The 18,193-nt window shown below is 54.0% G+C and overlaps 3 protein-coding genes across 3 annotated transcripts; 2 read left to right on the top strand and 1 right to left on the bottom strand.

The window, feature by feature from the left end:
- Positions 1-406: 406 nt before the first annotated feature.
- On the top strand, positions 407-1,292 carry J7T54_000775 (Extragenic suppressor of kinetochore protein-like protein; the record flags this gene model as incomplete). The annotated part of the gene is made up of 2 exons (XM_051509434.1): positions 407-451; positions 627-1,292. 2 exons carry the CDS (start codon positions 407-409, stop codon positions 1,290-1,292), a joined length of 711 nt encoding a protein of 236 aa, XP_051359597.1.
- Positions 1,293-3,818: 2,526 nt separating this feature from the next.
- On the top strand, positions 3,819-12,316 carry J7T54_000774 (uncharacterized protein; the record flags this gene model as incomplete). The annotated part of the gene is made up of 2 exons (XM_051509433.1): positions 3,819-7,091; positions 7,142-12,316. 2 exons carry the CDS (start codon positions 3,819-3,821, stop codon positions 12,314-12,316), a joined length of 8,448 nt encoding a protein of 2,815 aa, XP_051359596.1.
- Positions 12,317-12,727: 411 nt separating this feature from the next.
- J7T54_000773 (Sexual differentiation process protein-like protein) lies at positions 12,728-15,511 on the bottom strand (the record flags this gene model as incomplete). The annotated part of the gene is made up of 3 exons (XM_051509432.1): positions 12,728-12,931; positions 12,983-15,322; positions 15,386-15,511. 3 exons carry the CDS (start codon positions 15,509-15,511, stop codon positions 12,728-12,730), a joined length of 2,670 nt encoding a protein of 889 aa, XP_051359595.1.
- Positions 15,512-18,193: the final 2,682 nt, after the last annotated feature.

Here is an 18,193-nt window from a genome sequence, read left to right as displayed (position 1 = left end):
CGAGAAGAGCGAGAAGAGCGAGAAGAGCGAGAAGAGCGAGAAGAGCGAGAAGAGCGAGAAGAGCGAGAAGAGCGAGAGCAAGAGCTAGAGTCTCCCAAGTCCGGTGAGTCGAAGGTGCCCTCGGACGATGCTGTCATGCTGTCGCCTGAGGTCGTCGTGGATTCCCCAGACACGACTCGTACCGATGTGGACGTGGTGATGGAGTCACCCCCTCACTCACCTGGTCTGAGCGCGCGTATTGCCGGAGACACAGTGTCGCAAGATTCTCTATTTTAGCGCGGTAGAGCCATCGAGATGGAAGCTGATGTTGGCGTGGCATTGCCCAATGCGGTGGGTCCAGAGCTGGACGAGGAGCTCGAGGAATTTGGCGATCTGGACCCCAGGATCATATCGCGACTCCTCGGCAATGCCCACGATTGAGGTGGACGGCTTGAGCTGGGCTGGTGTGGAGGTTCGAAGCTGGCGTTGTTGTTTGTTGCGTTGAATGGCGATGGGGCATCTTTTATATTCTGACGTGCCGCGACGCTGGTGCAAGCATGTCCCTGGTGTTCTCGCTCGCGCCGTGGCTCTCATCTCCTTTTTTTCTCTACACTCGTGGGATTGAGATGCTGATGTCGTCCTCACAGTTTCGCGCATACACAGACCCTAGCAACGCTGACAGCTCGCTTGCGCCTCCTTCAATACCTCCCCCGCCCCCGCCACCGCCTCCTCTGAACATACCTCCCTCCAGAGCTAGGAGGCAGCTAGCTGCAAGGCTTGCGCTGCATCAGAAGAACAACGAGACTGCAGAGCCCTCATCTGCTTCCCATCACGGTGACAAGGAGGGTGGCGACGATGACGATGATGACCTCAAAGATCCCTTTGCCGATGGGGAAGACGACCTTGACGATGATGACGATATACTTCGAGAAGACGGGCGGGATTCCTGGTGGCGAGGAGTCGTGCGAAGGAAAGCCAGCGAAGAGGAGCGCAACCTGGAAGAAGACAACGACGATGAATTTGGAGATTTTGCTATGGCCGAGGATAATGACGAGAAGCCCGACGAGAACGTTGTCTTAAGGCCGCTAGCAGTCAACCCTGCTAAAGACGGCAATCGGAGTCTTAGTGGACTCTGGCCGTTCAGCACCAGGTCAGAGCAAGCAGCCCCGAACGAACCACAGTCGGGAGGTGAATCACTGTTCGAAAAGAAGCCAGAGTCCGAGGCTGCCCCCTCGGCTGCCGTTGAGGTCAAAGAAGCGAAGCGGAGGACTAGCATTGAGGATCCCGATGACGACGAACCCGTCAAGGTCTGAGGTTTATATATGCATGGCTGGGCTTGGGTGCTGTTGGAATACGTAGGCAATGCATTAGACGATGATGGATCCGTAATGCCGTTTGAACAGACAGGACGGATGCTATGATGAATGGAGAGATGTATACTATACATATCCTCCGTACCTGTTGGGCACAACAACGTCGTTGAAATGTGTCCACCGGGTATCGGACTGTAGAAGTATGGAATACTGCTTGGCTTTGCGTGATCTCCATCTGAGGTGATATTATATCTGCTGCCCCTCACTCAAGGAGGAGAACCCAATGTCCGCACATACACAATGGGCTACCCTCGTCCCTCGATCTTTGGTTAAGGTACGCACAACATGGCTGTCCGAGCCTTATTTGCGTTCACGCTGGCCATATATGTCGGGATTTGCCTCAGAGTAAAGTATCCTGCCAACTCGTATCGTGCTGTATACTCAAATCTGTCCTAGGTGATTGGGAAACGACGGCCGCAGCCTCAGATCGGAGGATGATAATTACACAAGCACGCACCCCTTTGTTGGAGCGAGAGGTGTACCCGGCACAAGCTTCCATTGTCTCGCTCAGATCGACAGGAGAGGCCTCGTGGATCCTGCAGCATACGTAGCCTCGTGGCATCCTTGGCTTGTTCAAGTGGTTGCGTCGAAGCTGACTAGCGACGTCCGTTCGTTGGCGGGAACAGCTGAAAGGGTTTCCGAAAATGGTAATAGAAAGGGAGCAATTCGATTGCAATTGCATTGGGGAAGGCAGTGTCTCAAGACAACGGAAGAAAAGGTCGACTGCATTTTAGTGGTGAACCATTGTCTATATGCTCGCTATAGACCATGCGGGCAGAGTGAGTAGTGAACAGAAGAGCATGTCCCAAATGCATTTCACAAAGTTCAACCCCGAGTAAGTGAGGAAACATATGCATTTTCCGATTCCCGTCAACCCAGGTATGCCTTGAGACTTTCGTACATGATCACAAGAAAATTGTATGACACCACGAAGACTGTGCGTAACTTAACTAGTTAAGTTAAGTTAATCTTTAAGCGATCGCCTTACCCTGTACCTCACAAATTGCCCGTTCATGATAGAGGTAGCCGCTAACCTGATCGTCAGAGACAGAAGGTCTACTCCCAATGTCCTGTCTCTAATTCGGTCATCACTAAGCTAGCTGCGAATACTAAGTGCGAAGCCTGTGCCGTCGTCTGGCAGCTGTAGGGCGATCGAGGGTCGCTAATTCTTTGTGTTCGTCTTAGTAATCCTTGCGGGCCACGTACCCGACATTTATTCGGGGGCGCTGTCTGGTTGTCAATCGGACTTGCACTTTGAATGAGCGTTACGAGAGGGATGTCTGCCAGATGATCTGCAAACGCTTGAAGGTTTAGATAATAGGTCAATTCAGTTCAAAGGGGCATTAAGTAAGCACCTACGCTACGTCATTGCGTATGGAGTGGGTGGCACTTTCCGTCACAAGGCGCATGGAAAGAATCCTTCAGCGGCAGCGGCAGCAGCTTCACTCCAATCCGCTTCGCTTCACTCTCTGTTCGCCATCACAAGGCTCACATCACTAGGCCTGTCAGCTAGCCCAACTTCAAACCCTTTGCTGATCAGCTTCGACAATTACCCCTCCGCCCCCCAGCTCACAGCCCTGGCGCGTCGCATATGACTGCTCACACGTAAGTCTCTTGCTGGCTAGCCCCAGTCAGGCAATCTTCGGTACCAACGTCGCATCCCACAAGACCAATCCATCGAGCGATCTGATTGCTTTGCGTCGAGATGCGTCGCAAAGACGCTGTATCGGCCCACGAGTGCTCCGAGGCTCTTACCATGCCTGCAACCCCCGGCTCGAAGCGGGCCGGAGCTGCTAATAGCACCACCACCTCGTGCAGCAGTCCAGTCCAGCATCGCCGTCTGGAGTCAAGGATGCTGGGGCTGTACTGGCCAATGTGGCTGGCACACAAGACTGCTGGCTCCTAGCGGGCCATCTTCACCATGAACATGGCTTGCACAAGATCCCTCCCAGCGTCAGCAACGTCATCAACCTGACATGAGCCACCGGATCTCTTACATAGGAGCGATGGGGCCTCAGCGGCCACCGCAATCCCTGTCGGGCAGATTGCTTCGATTCCCTTCTAATGATTGCTTCAATCCTTTTCATTCCCTAAGAACAGACACTGTGATATGCTCTGTATACACACAGCGAGCCGCTCTCATACACCAGTGCTCGTGCTTCCCATTATCGGCCTTGCAAGAACCTGAAGAAGCGTTTCGCAAATCGTCTGCCAAATAGAGCTGCGCCTCGTGAGAGATCTGGAGTCCTTACATCGAGCTGCAAGCGTCTCTCTTGATCGATCGCATCTCGCTTCTCCCCTTGTCCACGACTTGTCTGCCTGGTTGCAGATAAAAACCTATAATAAGGTCTTCGTCAAACCGGCGATCGCTCAAGTGGGTGGAACTGGCTAGAGCATGCTAAAGACCTTGTGAAAGTTTCGCATCGGCCACGGACCTCGAGTCCAAATAGCACAGAGACGCCAGCTATGGCTCACCCAACACGGCCACGGCCTGACAGGGTTCCCACCGAAATCCCACCAAGCGAGTCAAATTCAGATTGCCTGCTCGTTGGTATATCAAAGACATTGGAGATTCCTCAAAGCGACATCTTGCTCTGCGACTCTTTCGCCGATTTGGGAGGCAACAAGGAGTTGGCAACGAAGTTGGAGCAGCGCATGCTGCGTTACGGTGTCAGAATAAGCTGCGAGGATATTCTGCGCTGCAAGACATTGGCCGAGCTACAGGCGCACACAACCTCGATACACGACTCAGCTTCGAGTTCCTCGCAAGACACATCGGAAAGAACCTCGGCTGATACGGCAGCGTCACTTAACGAGCCGGAACGGGTCTTCACGCCTACCAAGGGACGGGAAACCCAAGAATCTATCTATGGGCCACCTCCAGATATTGACGTTTGGAAGGATGCGACCCTCCGGGAAGGACAGGGCGCTCATCAGCAGGTCGAAGAGCCGAAATCTGAAAAGGCTCTCGGCAAAGAGCCCTCCAACAATGTTCAAATCGATCTCGACGATGCCACAGAGCTTGTGCAGTTTCTATGCTCAGTGGCTCGCGGCGAGTACTTCTGTCTTGTCAGAGCATCAGCCGGCCCCTTTGAGCACCAACTCGTTGCCTTTGTCAGCACCCGCAACCAGTCCGTCAGTGAAGCCGAGGGTATCTCACTGCCCCCCGAACGCGATTACGAAGCGGTTGAAGGAAGAATCAAAAGGTTTTACACGGCTCTGCGAGAATGGGGCGGAAGTGTGCCTTGGCCTGACGTATGGGTCCCTCTGCACTCAATGATCACTAAAAGTAATGGCAAGCCTGCGACCCGAGCATTACAGTGGTGGCTGAGGAACTTGACGGAGGACGTTGAGCAACGCGTCCTGAGCCTTCAACGTCTGCTCAGTCTGCAGCTCTTGGACCGACAGCCGAAAGGAGAGTCGCAAATTGAAGAACAGACGCAGCAAGAAGCGCCGGTTACGCTACCACCTCTAGCCCAGGAACAGCTCGCAGCTCCTAGCAGTGAACAGCCTGCGATCTCTGAAATGCCCCAACTGGAACAGGCACATCAACCCGAACCACAGGCGCTTCTCACCGACAAGCTTATGCGTCAGGCGTCCAGAGGACAGCCAGACATTATTGTCTTCAAGCCCGAGCCAATCCCCGAGGAGGATGAGCCCGAAGAAGAGATCGAAATCGCCCTGCAACAGGCTAAAGCAGTACCGGCGGCGGCAAAGATTGCCAGACCTGGGGTGCGCGACTCCATGGGTCTCAAAATTCATCCCCCGTCGTATTCCCAGCAGGACTCGCTCATCATCCAGAATCGACTATCGACCACGCGACCTGAAAAGACCTTCTCGATGTGGGTAGAAGATGAGTCTGGTCGTCTCGAGGTTCACGAGCAGATGGCAGACACTCCCGATGATGTGGAGTTCTTCCCTCTCTCTGCCATGCAGCAGCTTTTCTTCCGCACCTCCATGAACCTCAATCCCAAGCCCGAATCGATCACCGAACCAGGATACCGATTCAGCCAGAGTGTTCTTCTTCGTGTCAAAGCTGACTCGGAATCACCCGACATTGAAGCCGCTGTCGAAGCGTTGGTGAATCGCCATTCTATGCTCCGGTCTCGATTTCGCTTGACGCGTGAGGGTTGGGCTCAAGTCATCCTTCCCGAGTCACGGAACACCTATCGATACGGTCATCATCAGGTCACGGACGAAAAAGAGATTACTGGCGTTGTGGAACGCGCCCATGCGGCCATCAACCCGATCAACGGCCCTATCTTCTCTGCCGAGCACATCAGGGCGGGTGATAATCAGCAATTCATCTTTCTTGTAGCCCATCACTTGGCTATTGACCTGGTCTCCTGGCGGATTGTGATTCATGACATGGACGAGCTCCTACGTGAGGGGACTCTGCTATCTAATCCATCGATTCCCTTCTCGAACTGGATAGAGTACCAGGGCTATGAAATGAGCCATCGGTTGGTGCAGCCCAAGCTTCCTTTCGAGATCTCACCGCCGAGTCTTGGCTACTGGGACCTGGATCTTGACGGCAATGTGTACGGCAACACACAGCAGTTTTCCTTTGCCCTTAACTCGGAGTTGACGCACTCGTTGCGGACAGCTTGTCGCCAAGTGTTTCGTACAGAACCGGCAGACCTGCTTCTGACGGCCTTGCTTCTCTCGTTCTGCCAGACATTCCTTGATCGCGAGGCACCGACCTTATGGACTCAGGAGCATGGGCGTCAAACCAAGAACGAGGACTTCAACATCGACGAGACTGTCGGATGGTTCACCTCATTATGCCCCATCAGCCTGATGGCTAGTTCAGACTCCGACTTTATGGAGCTGCTCAAGCTGATGAAGGACACTCGCAAGGCGATACCCAATTCCGGTATCCCCTTCTTCAACACTGAATTTCTCACTCCTTCGGCGCCCTTCACTACCATCCCCGTTGAAATCCTCTTCAGCTGCGTCGACAAGATGCACAAACTCCACCGCAAGAATGGGGCCTTGGAACCTGTCGCGAGGCCAGACCGTGTTGCTGATACAGTCACCTCAGACATCGGCCCTAACGTAGGCCGGGTTGCTTTGTTCGAAATATCTGTTGCCATCGAGGACGCCGAGGCTCGTATTGAAGCTGTTTACATCAAACCTCAGCGTCAAAACCGTATCGAACAATGGCTCAAGCACTTCGAAGCGTTGGCTGTTGGCGCTATTGGCAAGCTCAAGATGATGGGCCCTGAGCTAACCTTGGCCGACGCTCCGCTTCTAAAAACCACGTACAGAGGACTGTCGCAGATTGCCGAGGATCGCTTAGAGCAGCTTGGTCTTGACAACGTCGGCGAAATAGAGACGGTCTATCCAATTAACCCATCTCAGCAAGAGATCTTGATTGCACAGAGCCTCAACCCGGAACATTTTTGGAATCATGCCATCTATGAATTCAGCACTTCGGAAAGGAGGCCTGTCAGTCAGGGCAAGTTGTGTGCCGCATGGACTAGCATTGTCCAGTCGCACTCAGCACTGCGCAGTGTGTTCATCGACAGTGTCACCGAAGACGGCCTGTTTGACCAGGTTGTTCTCAAGAAGATTTCTCCTGAGATGCTGTTTCTTGATAGCGAGAGCCCTGTTGAAACATTGGAGAGTCTCCCGAAACTGAAAACTTCGTCAACACGCCCTAGACACCGCTTTTGCGTATGCAAAACGTCCACGAAGACTTTTGTTCGCATCGATGCTAGTCAAGCCATTTGTGATGTGAGTTCCGGCATGAAAGCAAGACAGCCTATTGCTAATAAGCTCGACAGTCCATCGCTATCGACAATCTTATTACTCGGTTGAGGATGGCCTACGCGGAAGAGACCGACGAAGCCGGTGACAACACCCTTCTATTGCAAACCTGGTTATATCAAGCTTCGACCTCGGACACATCGCAGATCCTAGAAAGCTGGCAAGGACTATTGGCTGACGCTAAGCCGTGCAACTTCCCGACACTGACAAGCAAGCCCAACGATCACATGTCACCTTGTTCGCGGCCCTTCGGCCTCGAGGTAAACTGCGCTAAGCTCCAAGAGTTCTCCAGACAGCGCGAGGTCGAGGTTATATATGTCCTCCAGCTGGCATGGGCTATTGTGCTCCGCGTGTACGTAGGCATGGATCATGTCACATTTGGCTATGAAGCCGCTGGAAGGGATGAGAATCAAATGCCCGGCATCAAGCACGAGATTGGGAGTTTTGCTGCGCAAACACCCTGCACAGTCGACTTGAGTCCTGGACGTACCATCATCGAGTGTCTGCACAGTCTGGGCGAAGTTGCTGCCATTGCAAAGCAAGGCCGCAACCCAACCATGGCAGAAATCCAACATACGCTGAAGCTCAATACGGACGACCTGTTCAATACATGCTTGTCGATGAGGGACTTTGACAATGCACGCCACAAATATCCCGAGTTGGACGCCGCGAGCTTCCGGGCGAACCTGGTCACATCCTCGCGCATATCTGACACTGATCTGTCCATGTCCACCATGTTCATCGACGATCACCTTCACGCCAACCTCGCCTTCCGTCGCATGACGCCTGTCCAGGCGCAGAATATTGTACACACATTTGAGAGAGCCATCCGCATCATTCTCGATACCCCCACGCAGAACATTGGCACCATTGACCTATTCACTGATCGCGACCATGCTCAACTCGTTGTCCAAGACTTTGACTCCAAGCCTGTCGGAGATAAGGTCAATACGACACTGCCTCAGCTCATTCTTCCTCACGCGCAGTCACGCCCTGAAGCGCCTGCCATCTGTGCTTGGGACGGCAACATGACCTACCATCAGATGGTCTACTGTGTCTCGACCCTGTCGACGTACCTCCGCAACATTGGTATCACTCCTGGGATGCCCGTGCCTGTTGTTTTGGAAAAGAGCAAGTGGGCGCCTGTGATCATGCTCGCCGTTCTCAAGGCTGGTGGTACTGTCGTCAGCCTCGATGCTCATGAATGCAGCGCTGTGGAAGCTTCAGTAAAGCAGCTCGATTCTCGCATTGTCGTGGCTACGGATTCGGCCTGGAATGACATTGTGTGCATTGTTCCCAACCTCGTCATTGTCAACGAGCGCTTCTTCTCCATCCTACCACCCCAGGTCACGATTCCCGCACGGGACCCGACTCCTGATCATGGCGCTTGTATGATCTACTCGCCCGGAAAGTCCCGGTCGGGCGCCTTGAGGAGTCTGTTCTTTACTCACGGTTCACTATGTGCAGCATTCAAAGCGCAGGGCCCTGCCCTGAAGCTCAACAGGGACAGTAGAGTCCTGCAGTTGGCGGCCTTTAACGTCGACGTCGCCCTCGTTGAGATCCTAGGTACTATGGTTCACGGCGGTTGTATCTGCATTCCATCCGCCAAGGATCGTCAGGACAACCTGGCTGGTGTGCTGGCCAGCATGAACGTGACTTGGTCGTACATGACCTCGACACTTGCTCGCCGGATTGACCCTGCTAAGGTCCCCAATCTCAAGACACTTTGCTTCCGAACTCGTCGGCTGGACGAATACACGCGCCAGTCTTGGATGCCGAATCGACATGTCCTATTGGCCTACGGAGCGCCAGACATTTGTCCCCTGGGTATTTCTGTCGCCGAAGTTGAGGCTAGTAACAACACTACCATGGTTCCACAGCCTCTGGCGGGGAGATTTTGGATTCTCAATCCAGAAGACCCCAAGAAACTGACACCGCTTGGTGCTGTTGGCGAGCTGGCAATCGATTGTCCGCTGCTGACGCCTCACAAGTTTGTACCTGGGCAAATCGCGGAGGCTCCGTCTCGAACCGGTACTGCCGACAGCCCAGGCAGGCTGCGCTACCTCAAGACGGGTCACCGCGTGCGATACTTGGATGACAAGAGCATCCAATTTCTCTCGAGCATGCGCGATGATGTTTATATCGATGGGACCCGCGTATCCGTTTCTGACATTGAGCATCAACTTCGCCGATGTTTGGGCTCCAAGTACGACGTCGTCGTGGAATCCGTGACCACGCATGACTCGATTCAGCTTTTGGCTGCATTCTTGGAGCTCGGTGATGACCTCGAGGAGGGCTCTGAAGATCTTTACCAGCTTCGCGCCCGCACCAAAGAACGCACGCAACTTGCCAAAGCGCTGCGTAGAGCCTCTTCGCCAACTGGAGGGGCGAAGGGGTTGGCTATGGAACACATCCCTTCAGTTTTTATCCCATTAAAGCAGTTGCCCATCTCAAGCTCGCTCAAGGTCAACAGGCGTAAGCTGCAGAAAATGGTATCAGCTATGAACTATTCACAATTGATGGGAGTTGCAACAACTGCCAACGCTGAAGAGGCTGAGGCTGCCGAGAAGCCTTTACCGTTGACACATGTCGAGGAGCGCATGCGGCACGTCTGGGCTGGAACTTTGGACATACCCCCTTCCAATATCAAGAGCAACGATAGCTTCCTTTGGCTGGGAGGCGACAAATACCTTGCTAAGAAGCTGGTGGTGGCAGCTCGCCGGTCGTCCTTGACCGTCACTCTGAACGATATTCTCGGTGGTGCTTCTCTGACAGAAGTTTGCCAAGCCATGGCCGCCGCTGACATCAAGCCTGTATTAGAGGTACGCCGATCGCTCCAACGCACCGAGAGTAGGATCGACTCGTTCAAGATCCCCAACATTGAGGAAAACTTTGTCAAGGACTACGTTGCTCCTCAGATGAAGGTTCATTATCGTGAAGTGTTGGACGTTGTGGAGGCTTCGGCTTTTCAAATCCATGGTTTGGAAACTCGCATGTACGGCAAGAAGGGCGGTATCAAATGCCTCGTCTTCAACTTTAATGGCCCAATCCGTGCGCAGAAGCTGCAGACGGCGTGCGAGACTCTGTCCCGCTTGCATCCCATCTTCCGTACTGCCTTCGCCGTTCACGATCGCCATGTCTACCAGGTGCTCCTGGACGGTTTCCGGCCCGAATTCCAGCGGTACCCTTGCCCTGCGTGGTGCCTGGGCAGTGTTGCTGACAATGTCATCGCCGAGGATCAAGGTGTCGACTTCAAGCCAGAGGAACCGGCCACCAAGTTCACTTTTCTCGATGCTGGCCAGCAAAGTACCTTGATCGTCCGCCTCAGTAGCGCGCAGATTGATGAGGCTTCCGTCACTTTGCTTGTGCAGGAGCTTGCTGCGCTCTATGAAGGCCACGGCAATGTCTCGTCTAGGCCCAACTTCTTTGACTACACCCGCGCAGCGCAGGCTGCTAATAACCAAGGCACCATTGACTTTTGGAGGGAGAAGCTTGACGGCGCCAAGATGACACAGTTCGCCGCGCATGTGAAGCCCTGCTCCCCTGCGTCTGACATACAAACGCTGCGCCAAAGCATTCAAATCGACCCAGTCTCTGAGTATGGGCTGAACTTTGGCACTGTCCTCAAGGCAGCATGGGCGATTGTGCTCGCCCAGTACGCTGCCTCTTCTGATGTTGTCTTTGGTGTCGTCACCCAGGCACAAAATATTCCTCTGCCCGATCGCTTTGATGCGTCCGCCATGATTGCCCCAACAGCCAATATTGTCCCCATGCGCGTCAGATTCCCCGATACGCAAGAGACGCCACTTGACTTTATGCGTGTGGTGCAAGCGTCACGCACAGAGGTACGAGCCCATGAGGGCATGGGGATTTTGGAACTCGTTCAGAATTGTACCGACTGGCCCTACTGGACTCGCTTCAGTACCGTCGTGCACCACCGTCCCCAGCCTCCACCCGATGGTGCCACTACCTTGAACATGGGCGACACAACTTTCACCCACACGGTGATCGAGCCGGGAATGCAGGACCTGCCGGATATTCTGATCCAGACCACGACCGACGGGCCTCATACGGTCAACTTCGAGCTCAAGTACTCTGAGGGTCGCGTCCCAAGCAGTTTCGCCGAGGATGCTCTTCGTGTGCTGACCATTGCCGTTGACATGATCACCAGCTATGATACAATTGAGAAGCCAATGGTTCAGTCTGCCACAGAGATCACTCGTTCGGCGCCTAAGATCCCCATCGCCTTTGGGTCACCCGTTGTCGGAGACGACACTTCCAAACGCCATCAATCACTCCCTCACGACGAACGCCAGGCCCTGCAATCCCTTATATCCGCCGTATGGTCGGGCGTCGTTGACCCTAAGGCACTCGGCGTGCCAGATGACCAGGTGCACAAGGCCAAATTTTTTGATCTCTGGGGCTCCGTGCTGCCTGCACAGACATTTGCCGACCGCATCAACGCCGAGTTCGCCAAGCAGCCCATCAAGGGCCTGAACAAGCTCCGCGTGACACCCGCGGAGATCATTGAGCATCCGACCATGGCAGCGCAGTACGAGCTGATCGTCAAGAAGATGTCGGAAGCAGGTATCGTCTCGAGCATCACACGCCGCAAGCAGGTCATGTCATGGGCCAACGGGTCCAACGGCGGCGTCAATGTAGCATCAGCCAACAATCACGCGCCTCCGGGTGGCAGGAGTACGCCTACGGAGAACAAGTGGCCGTCCAACAACCAAGGCATTGCTCGCAAGAGCACTTTCGGTCGCTTCCGCGGCCTCCAACACAGTGGTAGCGTCCGTGACCTCGGCTCCAAAGCAGGAGATTGGGTGCGTCGCCACCGCTCATCGCACAAGTCACACGACAGCGTCGGGTCCGGGCCCAAAGGCGTGATGATCAGCGAGCCTGTCCCGACCGAGCTGCCCCCGCGTGCTCTGGAGCTGCAACATGAGTACAACGAGCAGAACGGAGGGCGCTGGACACCCATCCAGAATGAGGGTCGGTCGACAACACCCACAACGTTGAGATCGAATACCCCTAGGCCGTTGAATCCGCAGAGCGGAACAGCGCAGCAGCCAACGGAACTGGCTTTTAGCCCCATGAGCCCCTCGGCAAGAAGAGCGAGCGGCGACTCGAGCAGTACGAATGAGGAGAGCCCAGTGTCGCCACTGGGTCCAGCTTGGTTAGCTACGTGATGAGGTTGGCGATCTTATCGTGGCATTTGTCGAGTCTCTGTACATTGAATTAGTAGTCATCTTAGCGTTCGTGCTTCTTGCTTGTCTTTCCTGCGCTGGAAACTTCACTTCACTTCATTTGCTCATGAAAACAACAGAACAACGGTTGACTGATCTATTCATCAAATTCGAATTTGCCATATAAAGCTGAGCAAGGAGGATCGGGGGTATAACTCATCCAAAATCACCGACCGACCGTTCCCCTCAATACATAAATCAACAAGTTTCGCCAGTCCCTAGCAAATCAGACAACTCCAAAGCCCATATGCATTCGCAAGTTCCCAAAAGTTTTGATAGGCCCATAACACCGTTCCCCGAAATCCAAGTCCCGTGTCCCAATTGTGCATCGAAAGAACAGAACAGCTTACTGGCTCAATGGAAGTTGCCTATCCGTGGGCCAAAGTACTCGCCGGGCTCGAGCGTCTTCAACGTACATGCCTTGCCCTCGCAGCCTTCGTATGGAATTTCATTGCCCCACCATACGAACTCGGTCTCTGTCCACTGGAGGGTGAAGAAGATGATAATGCCCGCGATAGCGATGCCGCACGACCAAGCTGCCGAGAGGACAAAATTGTACTAGGATTGTTAGTCGGAAATTCGGATGTATAGTAATCGAGAAACGCATACCTTAGACCACAAGCCGAGGAAGCGGGACTTGAGGTAGATCCACGATAGGTAGGCAATGGGAACTGATGGCCAGACGTAGGACATGTTGTACGGGGCCCAGACTATCCCACCATACATGATGGCGACGGGGTGGATCTGGCGAGCCCATGCCAACTTGGGGAACTTCTTGTGAAGTATGTAGAAAAAGACGACAATGATAACACCCAGAGGAAACCCGACCAGTGTTTCGGTATACTGGCCATTGTGACCCCAAATCTTGGTAGGCCCAACGGTGCCCCAAAGGACGGAGGCGGTGAAGAAGGTGTTAACCCCAGGACAGGTCAGACGGAACTGGGCATCGGGCGTGCAAACACCGTCAATGTGGCGCATCTGGAAATTGAGGACGCCAACACAGACGAGGGTTCCGACAAAGGTGGCCACCATTTGTGCGGTAAAGGTATGCCGAGGCGGGATCTTGACATAGTGAGCGAGCTTGAGGTCGTTGGAGAACCACACCGCATGAGCGCAGGTGACATAGCCGAATGACTTGAAGTAGTTCATCGCTAGAGCATTTCCCTCAACAAAGGATCCACCGATAAACTCGGCCAGAACGTTGAGTGTGACTTCGATACCAGTCATGGCCTTGATGATGCCGACAGGGATCACGAAGATTATACAGAGGGCCAAGCCGTAGAAGACGACCCCCGGAGACGTGTTGGTATCCCAGCCCTTGATGCCAGCAATGCCAAGCCCGATGGCAACGACAAGGCATACAAAGTACCACCACTCAGGCACCTCGGGGTACTTCTTCATCAGGCGGTGGTGAACGTCAAGCTCGGACTCGTCGGTTGCCACCTTGTTGCGACGGAAACTGTTGACGAGGCCTTTGAAGCCAGTGACCATCTCACGGCGATGGTACAAGGCCGCGTACGTCAACGTGGAAGTATAGACGCCAAAGAAAAACATGTAAATGACGACGTTGCCGGCGCCTAGGAATGGAGGTGAGTATTGCTCGTACTTCTCGGCGTCAAAGAGGCCTTTGTCGTTGGTGGCCAAGGTAACGTTGTACAAGTGACCGAAATGGTCGTACACTCGGTTCGTGTTGATCGGCAAGTATCCTGTGTTGTAGACGTTTCGATACCAGATGGCAAGGACGACCCACATGGACGCGAAGGCGCCCAAGAAGCGGTTGATGGTGCTGAAAAAGGGAACCATAAGGGGATCAGATGAGTCCCACAACAAGGTGTTCCAGTCCCAAGTCGGGAAAGGGTTGATGCCAAGGCCGTTGTTGAATCCGACAATGGAGTTGAGAACCATGTTGTTAGGGGCAATCCAGCTCAGCCAGCTAAATTTTGACAAGGCGGTAGCGATGTAGCCAGGGAACCAGAACCAAACAAACATGGCGCCAAACATGGCATAAAAGAACTTGATGCGCGAGATTCGCCATGTCGTACCAAGAGGTCCCTTAACAGGCGTGTTCTCGCCCGTGTGGAAGGCGGAGTTGAGAGCAATTGTGACCAAAGACGCGGGCCACACGCAGTAAGACGGGTAGACGATGAACCTCCGGCATATTCCCGCCATTCCGTAGCCAATAAAATTGGTACTCAAAGCAATGAGAATCTGGTATGCCGCATGGGCCGCATAAGGCTGGTCAAAATACTGCGGAAGGTATTGAACCCAAATGATGTAGTTGGTGTATGGTGTGTTGTACGCCACGTTGGCCATTATGGTAATGAGCATATGCTCCTTGCGATGGAACGGTCCAGGGTTGAGTGTGTGCCTGACGCCGAAGAGTGTGAACCCCTTGTCGGGTAGCCAATTCTCGCATGCCTTACCCATGGGATAAGCCAAGAGTTGGGCAACATTGGCCATCACCCTGATTGTTGGCTGACGGATATCGAACAGCTGGTTGACGAAGGCGAGGGCCAATGAGAACATCAAGCCGATTGCCCAGCTGCGGATCGTTGACGAGGGCGCATTGACGTCGTCGTGGTTGTCAACGACGGCACGGACCTCGGCATACGGACTGTTGGTTGTGATCAGAGCCGCCTCCAGCTTCATTTCGGCAATCAGATCCTCGTGTGCGGTAAATTTGTTTTTCTCGTCGTCGATATCGTCTAGCGGTACGAAAAGATACTCATGGTCAAGAAAGGCCTTGATCTTGTGGAGAACGACAATTGGAAAGTTGGGATCGAACTCGTGGATTCGATGCACACGTATCATGATGTCGCGCACCTCTGCGAGCGTCAGTCTGTCGGCCAACTCTTGCGCCTCGAGAAGGTCGTCTTCGGTGACATGTAGATCTTGCCCAGCGCGCTGCGGCAACTCTTGTTCGTCATTCTCGACCACATATTGAGGCTGCTGGGACTACCGTCAGTTTCTCAGGCCGAACCTCCAACCTGGCGATGCATGGGATTATCCTACCAGATGTGACTCGATAAAGGGCGGCGGCTCCGAGGTCCCTCTGGACGACGGGTGCGAGGTATGCGAATGTGTGGTCGCGGCCTCGACCGTCTCGGTTGGCGACCCTTTCTTCTCCTCGTCGGCCATGGCGGTGGATTTGTGGTAGGCGCGATGCCTGAATCGCGAGAAGGGTGCTGCTCTCTGAGCGGGCGCGGTTGCCAGGCGTGGCTATGGTAGTGGACTCGGTAATGCTCGCCAGGGTGATTGCGCGGCTGGCTGGGGAATTGACTTTGCTCGCTCGCTACTTTCGTGAAAGGCAGTCGCAGGACGGATTACGCACTTGGCGGCGTTGGATAGCGGAGGGGCCGCCTCAAGCGACCGGGTGAGTGTCTGCCGGTCGGGTGACTTGAATGAATGGTGATGGCGATGCCGTGTCGCAACGAACTAGGACGGTCCCTCGAGAATCGCAGGCTGGGATTTGGTTTGGAGGGAGAGAGGTGAGAATGGGGATGAGGTGCCAAGTCGATCAATTAACGAACGGGACGGCAGGCGGACTGGGGGGGATTAACTTGATGAATGGAATGGAAAGACTGAGGTGGACTTGAAGGCCAGCGCCTTCAGAAGAGGGGGCGGTAGCAGGTTAGGTAGGTACCTACAGTGGGAAGCGCGACCGCTAAATCGGTGCCAAGCCGCCCGCGGCACCGCTGTCGAAGCCTACAACGAAATGGCATTCAGCGGGTTGCGTATCCCTTCAGGCACCTGCAGTAGTCGACGATGCCAAGACGGATCACGGAATATAGTCGTCTGGTTGCGCACTGTGCTGATCCAGCGTCCAGGCTTCGAAATCCCCCACGTCGAATCCTCTCATGTGCTGTGAAGGAGAATAGGAGAGACCTCAGACATGAGGCTTGCGAGGCATGTCCATGTCCTTCTTCCATGCTCCCAGAAGACTTTTGCTCTCATCTTGCCAATTTCCGGGCTACGAGTGGTGAACTGGGCACGTGAGTAGCAAGGTGAATGTCGTTAGTATCGCAGCAGGCGAATATCGGCGCTCGTGAACTCGTACGTAATCTGGGTCGCCTCTATAACACCGTGGTGCTGCACAGTGCTATCTCGCATCTGCTGCCGACAGCACGGCCTTGAACAACCCTCGAACCCCGGATTTATCTTTCTAGAACATGAATCGCAATGCACGGACAGGATATCAGGCCATAGTGCTTGCTCTGTTCCGGATGCAGCGAGCACGGAATTGTCGGCATCAGCCACAGACCTTCATGCCAATGCTCTCTGATACAAACAGGAGCCATGACGGCACACGGCGCGACATGGACATGAAGGACAAGAGCGCAAGAGCTCCTTCCACCAATCATGGCGGGCTCGGCAGAAAGTCATAAACTATTTCGACAAACATTGAACCAATGTGACAATTGTCAGTCGGCCAAGCGCGGACCTGGGCCACCTGGCTGGCGCACTTGTATGGATCAAACGGCAAACCGGCATCCATACAATTATTCATGATCGAGGCCGCCCGGCTGTTCGGCACCGCCGCTGGTGCACAAACGCGGCGCGACGAACTCGTGCAGCAGCTAAAATGCAAGACCACTGTCAACGGCTATCGACGTTTGAAGTTTTTCACAAGATGGCATGTTGTCAATAGGCGGTGTGTAGTAACTAAGTAGGCGAGGTTATATGAATAGACCCAGCAACTTTTCGTCGTGGTTGGACTTCATGTTCCAGTGGTCAACTGTTGACGGCCCATCCGATTTGACGGCCTATCCCCAATCGGGCATCGTCGGTACAGGGTCTCACTCAGGCAGCCAGCCCTGTGCTCACGGCAAGGCGGCTCAGACCTGGTCGATCTCTTTCTACTCTGTATTGATTGTCGCCTGTCTTCACGCCATTGTTGCGGATCAAGCTTCACCCACGAAGATCCGACAGACCAACAACTACTACTCGACCTGATATCGCATGGCGCAACCGCCAAGGCAATTACTATCAGCTCTCTGCGGCCATTGTGCACATTGACCTAAGCCTTTCACCTCGAGGGCAAGTTCGGCATTGCTGCCACGGGTCCCTGGTTGATTTTACCGCCAGGTGATCACTTGGTTATACCGTATCTATGTTACGGCCGATAGCCACTAGTGGAAGATCCCTCTGCTTGATCTCTCGGTAGCCTTGCCGGACCTCGCAGCTGCGCACACTCAGCCAATCAAGCACTTCACTGGCTGCATGCATACATCGGGGCTCCGTACGTATACTGCCTAGGCAACAAGTAATTGCAGCGAAAAATTGAACAGTCTCAACATGCTTTCACGTTCATGTTTGTCGCACGTGTCTGACGGCCGCCCGGCACATGGGTCCCAGGTCAGAAGCGTGATTGACCTACCCGATACCATACATCAGTTCAACCCCCGAACTATGGAAGCGCCTGATCTAAACCTAAAGTTATGATCAATGTGATGAAATGAAGAACTCATTATGGACAGGCCGCTGGGATTGATGAGTGTGGCTGCTCCTTGTCTCTCAACAAGTAGTCATATTGTCGGGATTAACTACACTCCGTACATCTTCGGGGTTTCGACACTGATTCCCCACGTGTGCTCGCTCACATTGCAATGGTCGCTGTCAACGAGAGATGTTTTTACGAGTCGGAAGCTGCGCAAAGGGTTGACATGCGAAAAGTCAGGCGACAGTGGCTGAGCGTAAAATGCCGACAATGCCCGCAGCCCGTTACTGCCCGAGAAGGCCCAACATTGTCGTAATCGTTGCCACGCGTGTTTTGTGCGAATACAAGCAAATGGGCACCTAGTGACCTACGGAGTAATACGC

This window comes from Emericellopsis cladophorae, assembly GCF_022114955.1.
Source record: "Emericellopsis cladophorae strain MUM 19.33 chromosome Unknown NODE_61_length_124206_cov_123_114172, whole genome shotgun sequence".
In the NCBI taxonomy this organism is placed as follows: Eukaryota; Fungi; Ascomycota; class Sordariomycetes; order Hypocreales; family Bionectriaceae; genus Emericellopsis; species Emericellopsis cladophorae.
Note: the sequence above shows the minus strand (reverse complement) of the source record. Positions and strands in the feature narration are given on the sequence as shown.